Below are 14,016 nucleotides of genomic sequence, written 5' to 3' on the forward strand. Positions count from 1 at the left end.
GTCTCGTACATGTAGGAGAGTACTACTGGTTGGAGCCGGCCAATGCCTTCGAGCCCTTCCAGGACTATGACGTGGGATTGATAGCCTTGTCCTTCCTCCAAGGCTCCTTCGCCTACGGGGGATGGAACTTCCTCAACTATGTCACAGAGGAGCTGGTGGATCCTTACGTGTAAGACTTGTATTGCTTTCCCACAGTCGCGAACGGCCATTGAAAGCCCTGACCCAGGATCTGATCTCTGATGCGTTATCGCCCTTCCGCCATAGAGAGTGTTCCTATAAATGTCCGATTATGTAACCCTCGAACACACCCGTTGTTGCCATGCAGGAACCTCCCCCGCGCCATCTTCATCTCCATCCCACTGGTGACTTTTGTCTACGTCTTCGCCAACATTGCCTACGTCACGGCCATGAGTCCACAGGAGCTGCTGGCCTCCAACGCCGTGGCTGTGGTGAGTGGCGCCGACAAGCGGTTACCGCGAGACCGAACCAAGTCCGAACTCTGGGCTACCATAGTTAACTGGCCAGTTGGGCAAGGCCCTCCTCCAGGGTCCAGCCTTGTAGCACTGCAGCTTTCCATAACAAAAGCCCTTGGGAGGAACTGCAGATCCAGCTCAGAAACCACCACCCCTGAACTGGGCGGGAGGCACTCGAGCGCTCCAATTTTCCGAGTTCTATCCACCCTCCGTCCTATCATTGGAACTTGTGATTCATGCGGTTACTCTCTTCACTGCCGGTAGCCCGAACTGGCGAAGAATGCACCCACACGACTCCCGTGAGTGGACGTTCACCACCTCAGCGCCCTCTAGCTCTATTCTTCCAAGTGCCAACAATCACTCTTGTTGGAAAATCGCCACAGAACCTTTGAGTTTTGCCCCCCCCAGATGCCCCATCCACAGTCTTGGCACACTCCTTCAAACTTTGCCTTCCCAAATGCATCTGCGGGCCACAGATGCAGTTCGTAAGCCTCACATATTCCTGTCTCGCCACCACGGTCCACTACATCCCTATAAGACCGATCCAACGTGAAAAACACGTGAATGGAGAAAGGTAAAGTCAAGGCGCAGTGGAGGATCTTGATTGACTGAAATCTTGGGGATGAGGCGGCAAAAAACAGGGACAGCAGCGACGTGGCGGAACGCGAACCAGGAAGCAATAACAAAGCAAGATAAAGTATTTGTATTTGGTTACGGTCCACGAGAGGGAATGCCGTGAAACATGTTCGGAAGACTCCAATTCTCTCTCGTTCCCCCCCAGACATTTGGAGAGAAGCTTCTGGGTGTGATGGCGTGGATCATGCCCATCTCCGTCGCCCTGTCTACCTTCGGGGGAGTCAACGGTTCCCTCTTCACGTCGTCAAGGCAAGTCAGTCCTCTTTCCAAATCCTTCCTGCAGGGAGCCTGATCGCGACGTTTAATGTTGTCATCCTTCACAGGTTGTTCTTTGCCGGGGCCAGAGAGGGACACCTCCCCAGTCTACTGGCCATGATTCACGTCAAACGCTGCACGCCTATCCCGGCTCTGCTCTTCACCGTGAGTTCGTCCGCTCAGCCCTCGAGGAAATCTTGTTCCAAACGCGAGTTTTGACTCTCCAACGCTCTCGTTCCGCAGTGCCTCTCCACCTTGCTCATGCTGTGCACCAGTGACATGTACACCCTGATCAACTATGTCGGTTTCATCAACTACCTCTTTTACGGCGTCACTGTCGCCGGGCAGATTGTGCTGCGAATCAAACAACCGAACATGCACAGGCCCATTAAGGTGCGTCTGACAGATAGGGGGGTCGGTTTTTGGGAGTGGGACTGAAGTTCTTCTTTTGCTTTCAGATCAGCCTGATATGGCCGGTCATTTATCTGCTCTTCTGGGCCTTCTTGCTCATCTTCTCGCTTTACTCGGAGCCTGTGGTGTGCGGCATCGGCCTGGCCATTATGCTCACCGGCGTGCCCGTCTATTTCCTGGGTGTTTACTGGGACAACAAGCCAAAGTGCTTCGACGCATTTGTCGGTAGGTTTGTCCGATGTCGGGCTGTGAAATTATCGACGCCAGCGTGCTCGCTTACCAAGGAATTCAATGAATTACTAATCCAATTTGCATGGTAGATGACTGATCATAGCAGTAAAAAAAAAGGTAATCCCTTACCAGTGGGCCAGAATTCTGGCTCCCGCAGGTTGGCAGGCGCCCGTATGGCCCCATGCCAATCCTCTTGATCTCAGTCCTCAGTCGCTCATTTCTTTCACTCAGCGGTCAATCCAAAACTAATGCCGCGTGCGTCTCCTCCTTCAGATAAGATGACATATTTGGGTCAGAAGTTTTGCGTGGTGGTTTATCCCGCTCAGACGCCCGACAACGGAGACGAGGGTGAGGAAATGAAGGAGGCCAGGTCCCCTCTGTCCAAAGAGGACGGCGAAAACCAAAAATCAGCGGACTGCTGAAGCGACAAAGTTTGTACCACAGTTTGATGTGGATTTATGATCAGTATGTGTACCCCCTCTCTTACTGGATATGTTTAGATGCATCTTTTTTTTAATTTTTAATCTCTGTGCCAAATATGATGTGACATTTGTAAGAGTAATATCAACCCCACAAGCCTTCAGCCGGGGTTTTTTTAAAAGTGTGCAATAAATAGACAGGCGAGCTCATCATCTTCACACTCCTGTAAGAGAAACATCTGAGGATGTCTTATTATTATTATTTTTGTTAAATGGTTTCACTGTGATGACGTCTTATTGTTTTTCTACTTTTGTTTTCAATCTTGTAAATGTCTGCTTTTTCCACACATTCAAATCACCAAATTTGAGTCTCTACACCTTTCTTGTTGTGAAGTACGTGAAGTGCAAAGATTCCAGAATGCATTTGTTGTTTTATAATTATTTTTATTTTGATTGATATTTTTTTTGACTGATTTTTTTTTTTTTTTAGATATGCTTGATTTTAATTGCCAGCCTCATATTCATTTGCATTTTATTTTTACTACTTAGTCCTCCAGAGGCTTCCAGTGAATCGCTGCATAATTGTTGTTCGTAATGCTTTAGTGCCATCTTGTGGCAATTGGGTGTGAAGGAACTATCCCGAAGTGAGTTGAGGGGCTTCATGCTGACAAAAGTAATCCTTTGCCACTATCTTATGACATCTATCGGCTATTCCAAACCGTTTGAGGAGGGTGGCAATGAAATTTTTTTGAACGGGGTTCTCTGTATACCATGCAGACGATGCGTGAATGCCTTAATTCGTTGGCATGTTGTGGCATTTCAAGTCACGCGATGACTGATGTGACAGAAACATTCATTTGTCTATCGTAGGCGATTTTATTGTTATTCAAACCATGCAGATAATAGCTGGAAATGTTTTTTTTTTCACCACTACATTTGAATTGTTGATGCAATTAACCCAAACGCCGACCCCCTGAATGCTCTATGAACAGCATTGAACGGAGAAGAAAAGGCATTGATTCATTTTTTTGAACGGGGTTCTCTGTATACTATGCAGACGATGCGTGAATTCGTTGGCATGTTGTGGCATTTCAAGTCACGCGATGACTGATATTAAGACAGAAACATTCATTTGTCTATCGTAGGCGATTTTATTGTGATTCAAACCATGCAGATAATAGCTGGAAATGTTTTTTTTTTCACCACTACATTTGAATTGTTGATGCAATTAACCCAAACGCCGACCCCCTGAATGCTCTATGAACAGCATTGAACGGAGAAGAAAAGGCATTGATTGTCTGGTCAAAAATATATTTTGCAACCAACAATTTTGCTGTTTAAAATATCGAATAATTATGAGATCATTATTCATAGAATTAAGAGTTATATATGTATATTAAGACAGAAACATTCATTTGTCTATCGTAGGCGATTTTATTGTGATTCAAACCATGCAGATAATAGCTGGAAATGTTTTTTTTTTCACCACTACATTTGAATTGTTGATGCAATTAACCCAAACGCCGACCCCCTGAATGCTCTATGAACAGCATTGAACGGAAAAGAAAAGGCATTGATTGTCTGGACAAAAATATTTTTGTAACCAACGATTTTGCTGTTTAAAGTATAGAATAATTATGAGATCATTATTCATAGAATTAAGAGTTATATATGTATAGCCATCCATTATCTGAACCGCTTTATCCTCACGAGGGTGGCGGGCGTGCTGGAGCCTATCGCAGCCAACTTCGGGCACCAGGCGGGCTACACCCCAAACTGTTTGCCGGCCAATCGAGGGACACACATAGACAAACAACCATTTGGGCTTGCAATCACACCTGAGGACAATTTAGAGTGATCAATTGACTTAACGTGCTTGTTTTTGGAGTGTGGGAGGAAACCGGAGTACCTGACGAAAACCCACGCAGGCACGGGGGAGAACATGCAAACTCCACACAGAAAGGCTTGAGCCCAGAATCGAACCCACGACCTCTGCACTGTGAGGTGGATGTGTTCAGCAGATGAACACCGTGCCGCCCACACACACACACACACACACACACACACACACACACACAACAGACTGCAGCACATATATATTGAAATACACACGCACTTTTAGCTCCTATTCACCGCCCGACTCTGAGGTGGTCATCCAAAAAAGGTGATGAGTCATCCGTTATTGCATTTGTGAGTCACACTGCGTATTTAAGGAGGACAAAAAGTAATCGAACCCACGACCTCTGCACTGTGAGGCAGATGTGTTCAGCAGATGAACACCGTGCCGCCCATACATACATACACACAAACACACACACACACACACACACACACAAAACAGACTGCAGGACATATATATTGAAATGAACACGCACTTTTGAATTGAACCAGGTGTTTGATAATACATTATGTCCAAAAATGTTCATCCTCCGCCTGTCGACAATGTTTTCATACCAGCAATAATTACCTCGGTTTCTCTGGGCAACCCAGCCTCCTTATCTATGCTGCCAAAAACAAAAACGCTAACCATCTGTACAGGTGCTACTTTGATATGTATTTCTCTCAGGAGTGCCCGTACCCCCCAAAACACGATGGCATGGAATTATAACCAATGCCGGGCCAGTTTTGTGTCTGTTTCTCTTGTTTGGATGGGTTCTTTACAGTGACAATGCTGTGATGATGTGCCTAGTGATATTGTGTACACGGTCGATTGTCTCCTAGCAAATAAAACACTGACAGACGTATTTGGTGTTTGTGCCGTTTTTTTCCCCCCCCTGAATGTCGATGTCCAGAAGTCAAAGGGCATGTACAGATCTCGGCATGGCTTCAATGCATTCACTCACCATTTGTTTGTTCGGGTGAGGAGGTCAGGTTTCAAGTTGTGGATGTCGGATAGGTCGTTGAGTTGGTCATGAATAAACCGGACTGATCTTTCAAGCTTGAAATGATGGAGAATGTCAATAAAGTTTTTCAAATACCGCTTTGAAAAAGCTCTCACCGAGAGGCCTGTTTGCATGCCTCACTTATTGTCCACCCACCTGACTTATGGGGGGCAAGTGTTTTTTGAGGTGGTATCAGATGAAAAGCCTGAAGAGGTACGGTACATCCATCTATCCATTTTCTGATCCGCTTATCCTCGCAAGGGTCGCGGGGCAGGCTGGAGCCTTTCCCAGTAGGCGAAGTACACCCTGAACTGGTTGCCAACCATCCATGCTAACACCTGGGGACAATTTAGAGCAGGGGTGGGCCTTTCAAGCTTGAAATGATGGAGACTGTCAAAGTTTTTCAAATACCGCTTTGAAAAAGCTTATCTAACCGAGAGACCTGTTTGCATGCCTCACTTATTGTCCACCCACCTGACTTATGGGGGGCAAGTGTTTTTTGAGGTGGTATCAGATGAAAAGCCTGAAGAGGTACGGTACATCCATCTATCCATTTTCTGATCCGCTTATCCTCGCAAGGGTCGCGGGGCAGGCTGGAGCCTTTCCCAGTAGGCGAAGTACACCCTGAACTGGTTGCCAACGCTGCACAGGGAGGCCGGCATGCTTACCGGTCGACCACCGGGCCGCCGTACTGTACATTAAGGGCTTTTAAATATCAAGAGTTGACTTCATAGGCAGATATTTACAGAGATGAGGTCCTATTTATGAACTCGCTGTTTAGAACTCGAACTTACTTGTCGTTTCTCCGTTCATTAGCGTGTTCCATTGTCATTTGGATGGGAAAAAAATGTAGAGGACAAAAACTGCAGATACACAATGGGTCAGTGATGATTGCGTGAAAACGTGCTGTGAAAAAGTTCCCCGTAAATTACTTTTATTTTTATTTATATTTATAAATTCGACAGGACGGGAGTCGTTAATTGCCATGCAGTTGCCACAGGGAGGCCGGCGTGCTTACCGGTCGACCACCGGGCCGCCGTACTGTACATTAAGGGCTTTTAAATACTGTATCAATAGTTGACTTCATAGGCAGATACTTTATAGAGATGAGGTCCTGTTTATGAACTCGCTGTTTAGAACTAGAACTTACTTGTCGTTTCTCCGTTCATAAGCGTGTTCCATTGTCATTTGGACGGGAAAAAAACGTAGAGGACAAAAACTGCAGATACACAATGGGTACGTTATGATTGCGTGAAAATGTGCTGTGAAAAAGTTCCCCGTAAATTACTTTTATTTTTATTTATATTTATAAATTCGACAGGACGGGAGTCGTTAATTGCCATGCAGTTGTTATAAATAAAGTTTTATCCGACAAAAAACATTTCCTTTTCCGCTGGATGCTTTTTACGACATTTTCTTTTGATGTGCCGTAAAGTAATTTTCAACTATGTAGTTCTAATGGCCGACTAGCTCTACGCTTGGTGCAAGACAAAAAACTACAAGGCGGCTTTCTCGTTTCCCGCTCAATATGCGCAAACGCTTTGCAACGGGAAGTTAATGCGACTCACTCATATTGAAGGTTATCGATTTCACGTTTTTAACCTTAACAGAAAACCGGTAAGTTAACAATTAGGCAGGTAAACCTCTCTAGTGTCTCCGATTTATGCCGAAAACCTTGAAGTGTCTATTACTGGGTTCAGATGTCGTTACAATCTGCTAGCATGCACATTTTTGCAACCCTGGGACCAGATGGAAGTCTGGTCCCAGAACTAGTTTCGTAGAACTAACTTGCTTTGTTCTTTTCTTCCTCCAAATGTGTCATTATCGTGCCAGCCAGGCTGTAAACATTCATCTGGATGTCTTAACATTCTAGTCACATATCTATGTGTGTTGTGTGCAGGTAATAATAATAACACAATTTCGGTGTGTCTTCAGTTTCCATCATGCCTCGTATTGAGAATGATATCAAGCTGGATTTTAAAGATGTGCTCCTCCGGCCCAAGCGCAGCACCCTCAAATCAAGGAGTGAGGTCGAGAAAACCGGTAAGTTAACAATTAGGCAGGTAAACCTCTCTAGTGTCTCCAATTTATGCCGAAAACCTTGATTACTGGGTTCCGATGTCGTTACAATCTGCTAGCATGCACATTTTTACATTTTTGCAACCCTGGGACCAGATGGAAGTCGCAACTAGTTTCGTAGAACTAACTTGCTTTGTTCTTTTCTTCCTCCAAATGTGTCATTATCGTGCCAGCCAGGCTGTAAACATTCATCTGGATGTCTTAACATTCTAGTCACATATCTATGTGTGTTGTGTGCAGGTAATAATAATAACACAATTTCGGTGTGTCTTCAGTTTCCATCATGCCTCGTATTGAGAATGACATCAAGCTGGATTTTAAAGATGTGCTCCTCCGGCCTAAGCGCAGCACCCTCAAATCAAGGAGTGAGGTCGATACAATTTCATATCTATCCATAACACGTGACGGTGGTGATGGTGATTACGATGATTACTATTAAACCGCAATCATCGGTCACCCATTGTGTATCTGTTTAGGTGGACTTGCTGAGGACGTTTACATTCCGGAACTCCAAGGGCAGCTACACGGGAATCCCCATCATTGCGGCGAACATGGACACAGTGGGCACCTTTGAGATGGCGAGGGCTTTAAACAACGTAGGCAACGTGTTCTGATGGGAACCAGAACCACCTTGCATGACGAGCAATCAGTTCATCTGTTCTCTTCCGCTAGTTCACCGTCTTCACTGCAGTCCACAAGCATTACTCCGTGGAAGACTGGCAGGAGTTTGCGGCCAAGCAACCAGAATGCCTCGAGGTACTTGTTACGTTTTTTTTTCTCGAAGCCGACACGAAGGAAAAAAGGAGACAATTAGAAACCATCATATTTCAACAGTTTGTTCATCAGGAGAACTTTATCTGGTGTGAAAAATTTTACCAACAGGTGGTCTAAAGTAGTGTTGACTTGGAGAATACAATTAATAAAACTGCTGCGACAGAGAGTGTGGGCGGTGGTATGCATGGTGAGCAGCGTACAAAGTTAGGTTGGGGCTTTTCCAATGAGTTTTTTCAAAGATTTGCAGGAAACTTATTTATTTTAGTTGGGGTTATGGTAAAATATATTTCTCCCAACGTTTCATATTAATTCCTCATTCATTCCAATCAACGGCTTCCAGTTTTACAACATGAGATTTTGACAGCAGCCCGCCTGTTGTTTCCACTTTTTTGCCCCCTCCCAGAATGTTGCGGTCAGCACGGGCACCGGCGAGGCCGACTTCCAGAAGATGTCCGCCATCTTGGCCGCCGTCCCGCAGCTACGGTACATCTGCGTGGACGTGGCAAACGGCTACTCGGAGCATTTTGTGCACTTTGTCAAGGATGTGCGGCAGAAGTTCCCCTCGCACACGATAATGGTCAGTGGGCGTGTTTTTTTTCTTTCTGTTTCCGCAGCGTTTCCCAACCGTAATTCATGGATTTTAAGCTGAATTTAACCTCGAATGTAGTCATTGTATTCCCCCATGTTTTCAGGCAGGAAATGTGGTGACGGGAGAGATGGTGGAAGAGCTGATCCTGGCCGGTGCGGACATCATCAAAGTGGGCATCGGACCAGGTGACCGCAGCAATTGTCATCTTCTCAGGCGGCTTTTTACACTGAACCCTCACTATGCGCACGGGGTAGGGACCAAGGCTTGCTGTGAATAGTCTGTGCAGAATGAAACAAAACTCGCCCCCAAAAGAAATGCAGAGAAGTGCGAGAAAGCAGGAGGAATATATTTTACAACTTGTAAAAGTACCAATTAACGGGAGAAACGCCACATAAATTCTGAGATGTCGTTAACAGGTATAATCAAGGTATAGTACATCTTAGCGAACAGCATTGTTGGTTTTTGGTAGCCATTTTAGATTTTTACTTTTAAGAATTGATGATACACACAACAAGCTAATGAATTGACGTTAGCTCACCCAAAACAACTCACGCCTTGAGTTAATTGGAATTGGGGAATTGGAGACGGTTGACTGTATCTGCAGAGTTGGTTCATTGGCGAAGTGGAGCGCAGCCCAACTTTTGCTGTCTTCCGCAGGCTCCGTGTGCACCACGCGCAAGAAGACCGGCGTGGGGTACCCTCAGCTCAGCGCGGTGATCGAGTGCGCGGACGCGGCCCACGGACTGAATGGCCACATCATTTCAGTGAGCCTCCATTGTGAAGGAATGTTCGGATTGTTGAGATGCCAACGTTTTGGGTCCACGGCGATCCCTTTGTTAGCTTCACACCAGTTAATCATTGTGATGCTAACAGTCATGTTTTTGGAAGAAAAAAATTGGAATGCTATCAAACAGTCATATTTTTGACGAAAAATAAGTTGTTGTGATAAATCGTCATCAGAATCATATTTATTTTTCCAAGAATTCTTGTTCAAATTTCTCATTGTGATACAATTTTAAAGGCAGTGATTAATGAGGAAAGGAATTCCCATTTTAACACGTGAATTTCAAAAGTACAATTTTGCTCTTGTAATAGCACACCTATTATTCCGTCAAAATAGGATGACAGTTATAACCTTACCCCCCAAAAATGCAGATTTTCTTTGGGGGAAAAATGGGTTTTATTCCAAAGTCAATGTTGGCATCTTAACAATTTGCCAACTTTTTCGAGCAAAGATTTTATCACAATTGAGCACTAAGGGCTGAACGATTTTTGGGAAAAAATAATGTCAGCGTTTTTTTTTTTTGTTTTTGATTTTGTTTTTTTCAGTACTACGATTGTGATTTGATATGGGAAGAAAAAAATAATCATGTAATCACAATTGCAATATTGAGGGGTGGAAAACCAATAGATTATGATCTATATTTTTTTTTCTCCAAATCATTCAGCCCTATTTGAGAACCACTGCTTTATAGCCGGCATGGCGTCTCTCCCACAGGATGGAGGATGCACATGCCCGGGGGATGTCTCCAAGGCTTTCGGTGAGTCCCATGGATGAGTTGCAACAAAGAGCTGTTTTTTTTTTTTTTCCCCCTCATCGACGTGACATCTGTCAGGCGCCGGAGCCGACTTTGTGATGCTGGGCGGCATGCTGGCGGGCCACTGCGAGAGCGGCGGCGAAACCATCGAGAAGCTGGGCAAGAAATACAAGCTTTTCTACGGCATGAGCTCTGAAGTGGCGATGAAGAAGCACGCCGGCGTCCTGGCCGAGTACCGGTAAGTCCCAATCAATGAAGCAATTAAAAGGTGGTGCGCTGTTAAGAGATTTACGACACATCGAAGGTGCTGGCCTCATATCTGATGAGTGTATTTGAGAAGCCCGCAGGCACACACGAGCTAACTCAATGTGCTTCACATACACCATTTAAGTGGTCGCAGGCAAGAGAGTGAAAGATGTTTAAAACAAATGCCCCTTTGCCCCCCACCCGCAGAGCGTCTGAGGGCAAAACTGTGGAAGTGCCGTTCAAAGGCCCCGTGGAGGCAACGATGCGAGACATCCTGGGCGGGGTGCGCTCCACGTGCACCTACGTGGGGGCAGCCAAGCTGAAGGAGCTGAGCCGCAGGACCACCTTCATCAGGGTCACCCAGCAGCTCAACACCGTCTTCGGCAACGACGGCTGAACGCCCGAGGGAGTCTTCAGCGCCGCTTGTATGTACGCTAACAGTTACACTGCCGTTCCTACGATATTTATTCCCATTGGACTCTCCAATGCCAAGCAATAACGGTCCATTCGCTTATATCGTTCCGACCTTTAACCTTCAGGTAACGTTTTAATATCTTGTTTGTTAGAATGGTGTTTCACATATTTTATACACTGGGGAAAAAAAATCTGGCACAACATACCTCAAAAAATGTCACAAGAGTGATATAGAGTGAACCCGATTGTCACCCCCCACAATGGTTTATAATTACCTCGAGATGCCACAAGATGGTAGCAAAGCACTTTGTATGAACACATTAAACCCCTTAACTCACTTGAACATAGTTTATTGACACACTGTGCCACTATTTGGGACTGAATTAAACTCCTCCACTCACGTCAGCATCGTTCGTTGACATCAAAAGGCCATAAAATGGCAACAAAGCAATATTAACGCGTAATCTCAACATAGTTCATTGATGCCGGCAAAGCACAATTTTTGTCAGAATGAAAGTCCGCAGCGCACTTCAACATAGTTTATTGACACGAAGATAACAGCAAAGCACTATTTTCATCTGAATGAAACTCATGAATGCAATTCGACATCATTTTTTACTCCAAGTTGACGCCAAAGTAATACTTTTATCCACCGCTTTCTAAAGAAAGCTGAACCCTCCTCCCTTTTTTTTTTTTCTCCACAAATTTATTGACTCAATGTGAAATCTTGAGTCGTGAAGGGGACTACAAAGCAAGAAGTGGACTTGCTGCCATCTAGTGGAAGAATATTACCTCCCTGTCGCTGCGGTATATGTCATTGTCATAGATAGATGAAGAAAGGTACATTATTTATGGTAAGTAAATGATAGTTTTTGAAGTAATGAAGTGATTGGGAATCAGTGTATTTGAAATGCTTAACGTTATATGCAACCAAACTGTTCTCTTCCGTGACGCACCGTTTAGAATTAGATGAATTTTATTTGTTGTTTTTAACTGTGACCAATGCCAAAGTTTTAATGTTTTAGTGATGTTCACTTTCAGGTCGTGTTGATTATATTTTGTTGCCTTGAAATTAAGTGTCCCTTTTGCGGTTGAAGGTCACGCGAGTGTCTCTGTCATCCGCGTACAATTCAATAAAGCTGTTCCACCTCTGCACGTGCTCCCGTCTTGACTCGAGAGCTCTTGAACGCTTGCGTTACATTCATCGAAGACAACATTAAATGCACCAGAACATTTATGAATGATTGGTGATGATTGATATTTACAAAAAAAAAAAACGCAGCACAAAAGCCCAGATTGACCTGCAACAAGAGTTTGGCTTCAGGCGTATGTACAAAATCAACTTGAAACTTTCACTTTGACTTGGCAGGTCCAAGTGCTGTCCTTTTTTCATCCAATACCAAGCCCGTTCGATCAGTTCCGATAAGCGGTCTGCGGCGGCTGCCAAAGCTCCACGCCCTCAATGACGCGGCGGATCACGGAAGCACAGGTGATGAGCAGGTGTCCGGCGGCATTGAGGAGGCCCGAGGCCACGCGCAGGGCCTCTCTATTTTGTGAGAGAGATCAATCAAATCTATTTGTATTGATCCATTTTGTGGAAAAACAACAGCCAAAGGTTGCAGGACTCGGCTTTTGGGCTTCTACTCACTTGAGGACTTTCTTGGGCCCCAGACACTGGAAGTCGGCGCTGACCGAGTACAAGCCTTGAAAAGTGGCCTTCACGCTCAGAGAGCCAAACAAATCCTTGGGGCTCATTTTGTAAAGGTCCAAGGTGACACTGGCGATGTCTTTTCCCGTCTTGGACTTGAGCTTGTCTTGACTTCGGGGGACAGCCGCACCCTGGGGTGGTTGGGAACAGTAAAGCGGTGAAAAGGCGCACAGTTGTAGTAACTCGCTCCTCTCTCTGGGCAGACAATTTGTTTCTGCAGGTCAGCGAGGATGCATAATGAACTGCTGAAGGTGCACCCAAGAAAAGAATAGAGAAATTGGAGTGAATTAACAAAATACCAGTACCGATGGCGGCCGCCACATCTGTCCAGGCTCCAAGGCCACAATGGCGGCGTTGTCCGGCAGAGTTGCCAAGAAGTCGTCCGAGTCCACCTCTGTCCCGTCCTCCTCGCAGACCAAGGACGCCAGAGACACAAGCGACAACGCCCGACAGACCTGGAACCAAACACACAGTTGCAAGAATCCATAATGAAATTCGGAAACCATCGGAGAAATCACCCTCTCTTTCAGTTCCTCCAAAGTCCCGGCTGTGATGCCCTTCTTGGCCTCCCGGTTGTGACTGCGCACCCTGAATGGTCGCTGGGGCGCGGCCCACACTCGCTTGGTGACCGACCTGGAGGCACCGGAAAAAAAAAAAACAGATTGAGATCTATCACATATACCGCAAAGAGGTGAAATTATTTAGACGTTTCCAGTACATGCTTTCACTTCCATGGGAAGTTCCATGGGAAGTTAAACTGGAGAATTTTGGAAATACCGCATTCCAAATTGGAAATGTGAAATTTCTCTGAAATTTCCAAACTAACCGTAATAAACTCTTACTTACTTCAGCAATGAGGACGTCGTGTCCATTCTGGTAGATTCTCTTGTTCTCACTGGTGTGACGAACAAAAACAATGTCAGCTTTCCTGACAGTAGGTCACCCTGGACTTTGCTCCACAAGTGATGACCGATCAGATTCAGCAGCATGTAGGCAAAGTTCATCCAGATTGTGTACTCAAGCGTAAACTATCAACAGACGCTCACGGTAATTATTTTACCGTGTGAATGTAAATACTTTTTCACTGTTTCAGATATCGGAACATGAAAATTTATTTTTCTTACTAATTTATACTTTTACTCCCAACAATTGAACTTTTCACTCCCAAATTGTAAATCCCCCCCCCCCAGATTAAAAAACATACAAAGATATACTGTAAATAGAGAGCTATTGCTTTGCTTCCCGGAAAAAAAATACCAGATTCTGGCATTCAAAAATTGTAATCTGAAAAAAACACATCGAGTATAGAGGTTTTTTTCTTCACATTTTAATCACTAACAAATTTAGCTTGGATGCATTTT

General features: G+C 45.0%; 3 protein-coding genes across 5 annotated transcripts in view; 2 read left to right on the top strand and 1 right to left on the bottom strand.

The window, feature by feature from the left end:
* The window catches only part of slc7a8a (solute carrier family 7 member 8a), a 13,098-nt gene extending 10,441 nt beyond the window's left edge, over positions 1 to 2,657 (top strand). Inside the window, exons 5-11 of the mRNA XM_019858557.1 lie at positions 1 to 169; positions 326 to 449; positions 1,255 to 1,358; positions 1,433 to 1,529; positions 1,608 to 1,757; positions 1,823 to 2,000; positions 2,280 to 2,657. The exon at positions 1 to 169 is cut by the window's left edge and continues 14 nt beyond it. Coding sequence (XP_019714116.1) covers positions 1 to 169; positions 326 to 449; positions 1,255 to 1,358; positions 1,433 to 1,529; positions 1,608 to 1,757; positions 1,823 to 2,000; positions 2,280 to 2,428 — 971 coding nt within the window. The 3' untranslated portion in view covers positions 2,429 to 2,657. The remainder of the gene's footprint in view (positions 170 to 325; positions 450 to 1,254; positions 1,359 to 1,432; positions 1,530 to 1,607; positions 1,758 to 1,822; positions 2,001 to 2,279) is intronic.
* Positions 2,658 to 6,776: 4,119 nt separating this feature from the next.
* gmpr2 (guanosine monophosphate reductase 2) lies at positions 6,777 to 12,100 on the top strand. 3 transcript variants are annotated; one of them, XM_019858560.1, is made up of 10 exons: positions 6,777 to 6,924; positions 7,208 to 7,337; positions 7,863 to 7,982; positions 8,059 to 8,142; positions 8,564 to 8,737; positions 8,853 to 8,934; positions 9,407 to 9,513; positions 10,248 to 10,290; positions 10,366 to 10,525; positions 10,741 to 12,100. In XM_019858560.1, the coding sequence occupies exons 2-10, from the start codon at positions 7,251 to 7,253 to the stop codon at positions 10,928 to 10,930; spliced, it is 1,047 nt and encodes a 348-aa protein (XP_019714119.1). In that variant the 5' UTR covers positions 6,777 to 6,924; positions 7,208 to 7,250; the 3' UTR covers positions 10,931 to 12,100. The 3 variants fall into 3 exon arrangements, with proteins under 3 accessions (XP_019714119.1, XP_019714118.1, XP_019714117.1); XM_019858559.1 differs by having other exon boundaries at positions 6,778 to 6,924; positions 7,243 to 7,337; XM_019858558.1 differs by lacking the exon at positions 7,208 to 7,337 and adding an exon at positions 7,662 to 7,756 and having other exon boundaries at positions 6,779 to 6,924.
* Positions 12,101 to 12,163: 63 nt separating this feature from the next.
* Positions 12,164 to 13,778, bottom strand: cideb (cell death inducing DFFA like effector b). The gene is made up of 5 exons (XM_019858561.1): positions 13,502 to 13,778; positions 13,174 to 13,288; positions 12,961 to 13,110; positions 12,596 to 12,786; positions 12,164 to 12,493 (listed from the first exon to the last, which is right to left on the bottom strand). Exons 1-5 carry the CDS (start codon positions 13,657 to 13,659, stop codon positions 12,361 to 12,363), a joined length of 747 nt encoding a protein of 248 aa, XP_019714120.1. The 5' UTR covers positions 13,660 to 13,778; the 3' UTR covers positions 12,164 to 12,360.
* Between the last annotated feature and the right edge of the window lie 238 nt (positions 13,779 to 14,016).

Source organism: Hippocampus comes, unplaced genomic scaffold, assembly GCF_001891065.2.
Source record: "Hippocampus comes isolate QL1 unplaced genomic scaffold, H_comes_QL1_v1.1 scaffold48, whole genome shotgun sequence".
In the NCBI taxonomy this organism is placed as follows: Eukaryota; Metazoa; Chordata; class Actinopteri; order Syngnathiformes; family Syngnathidae; genus Hippocampus; species Hippocampus comes.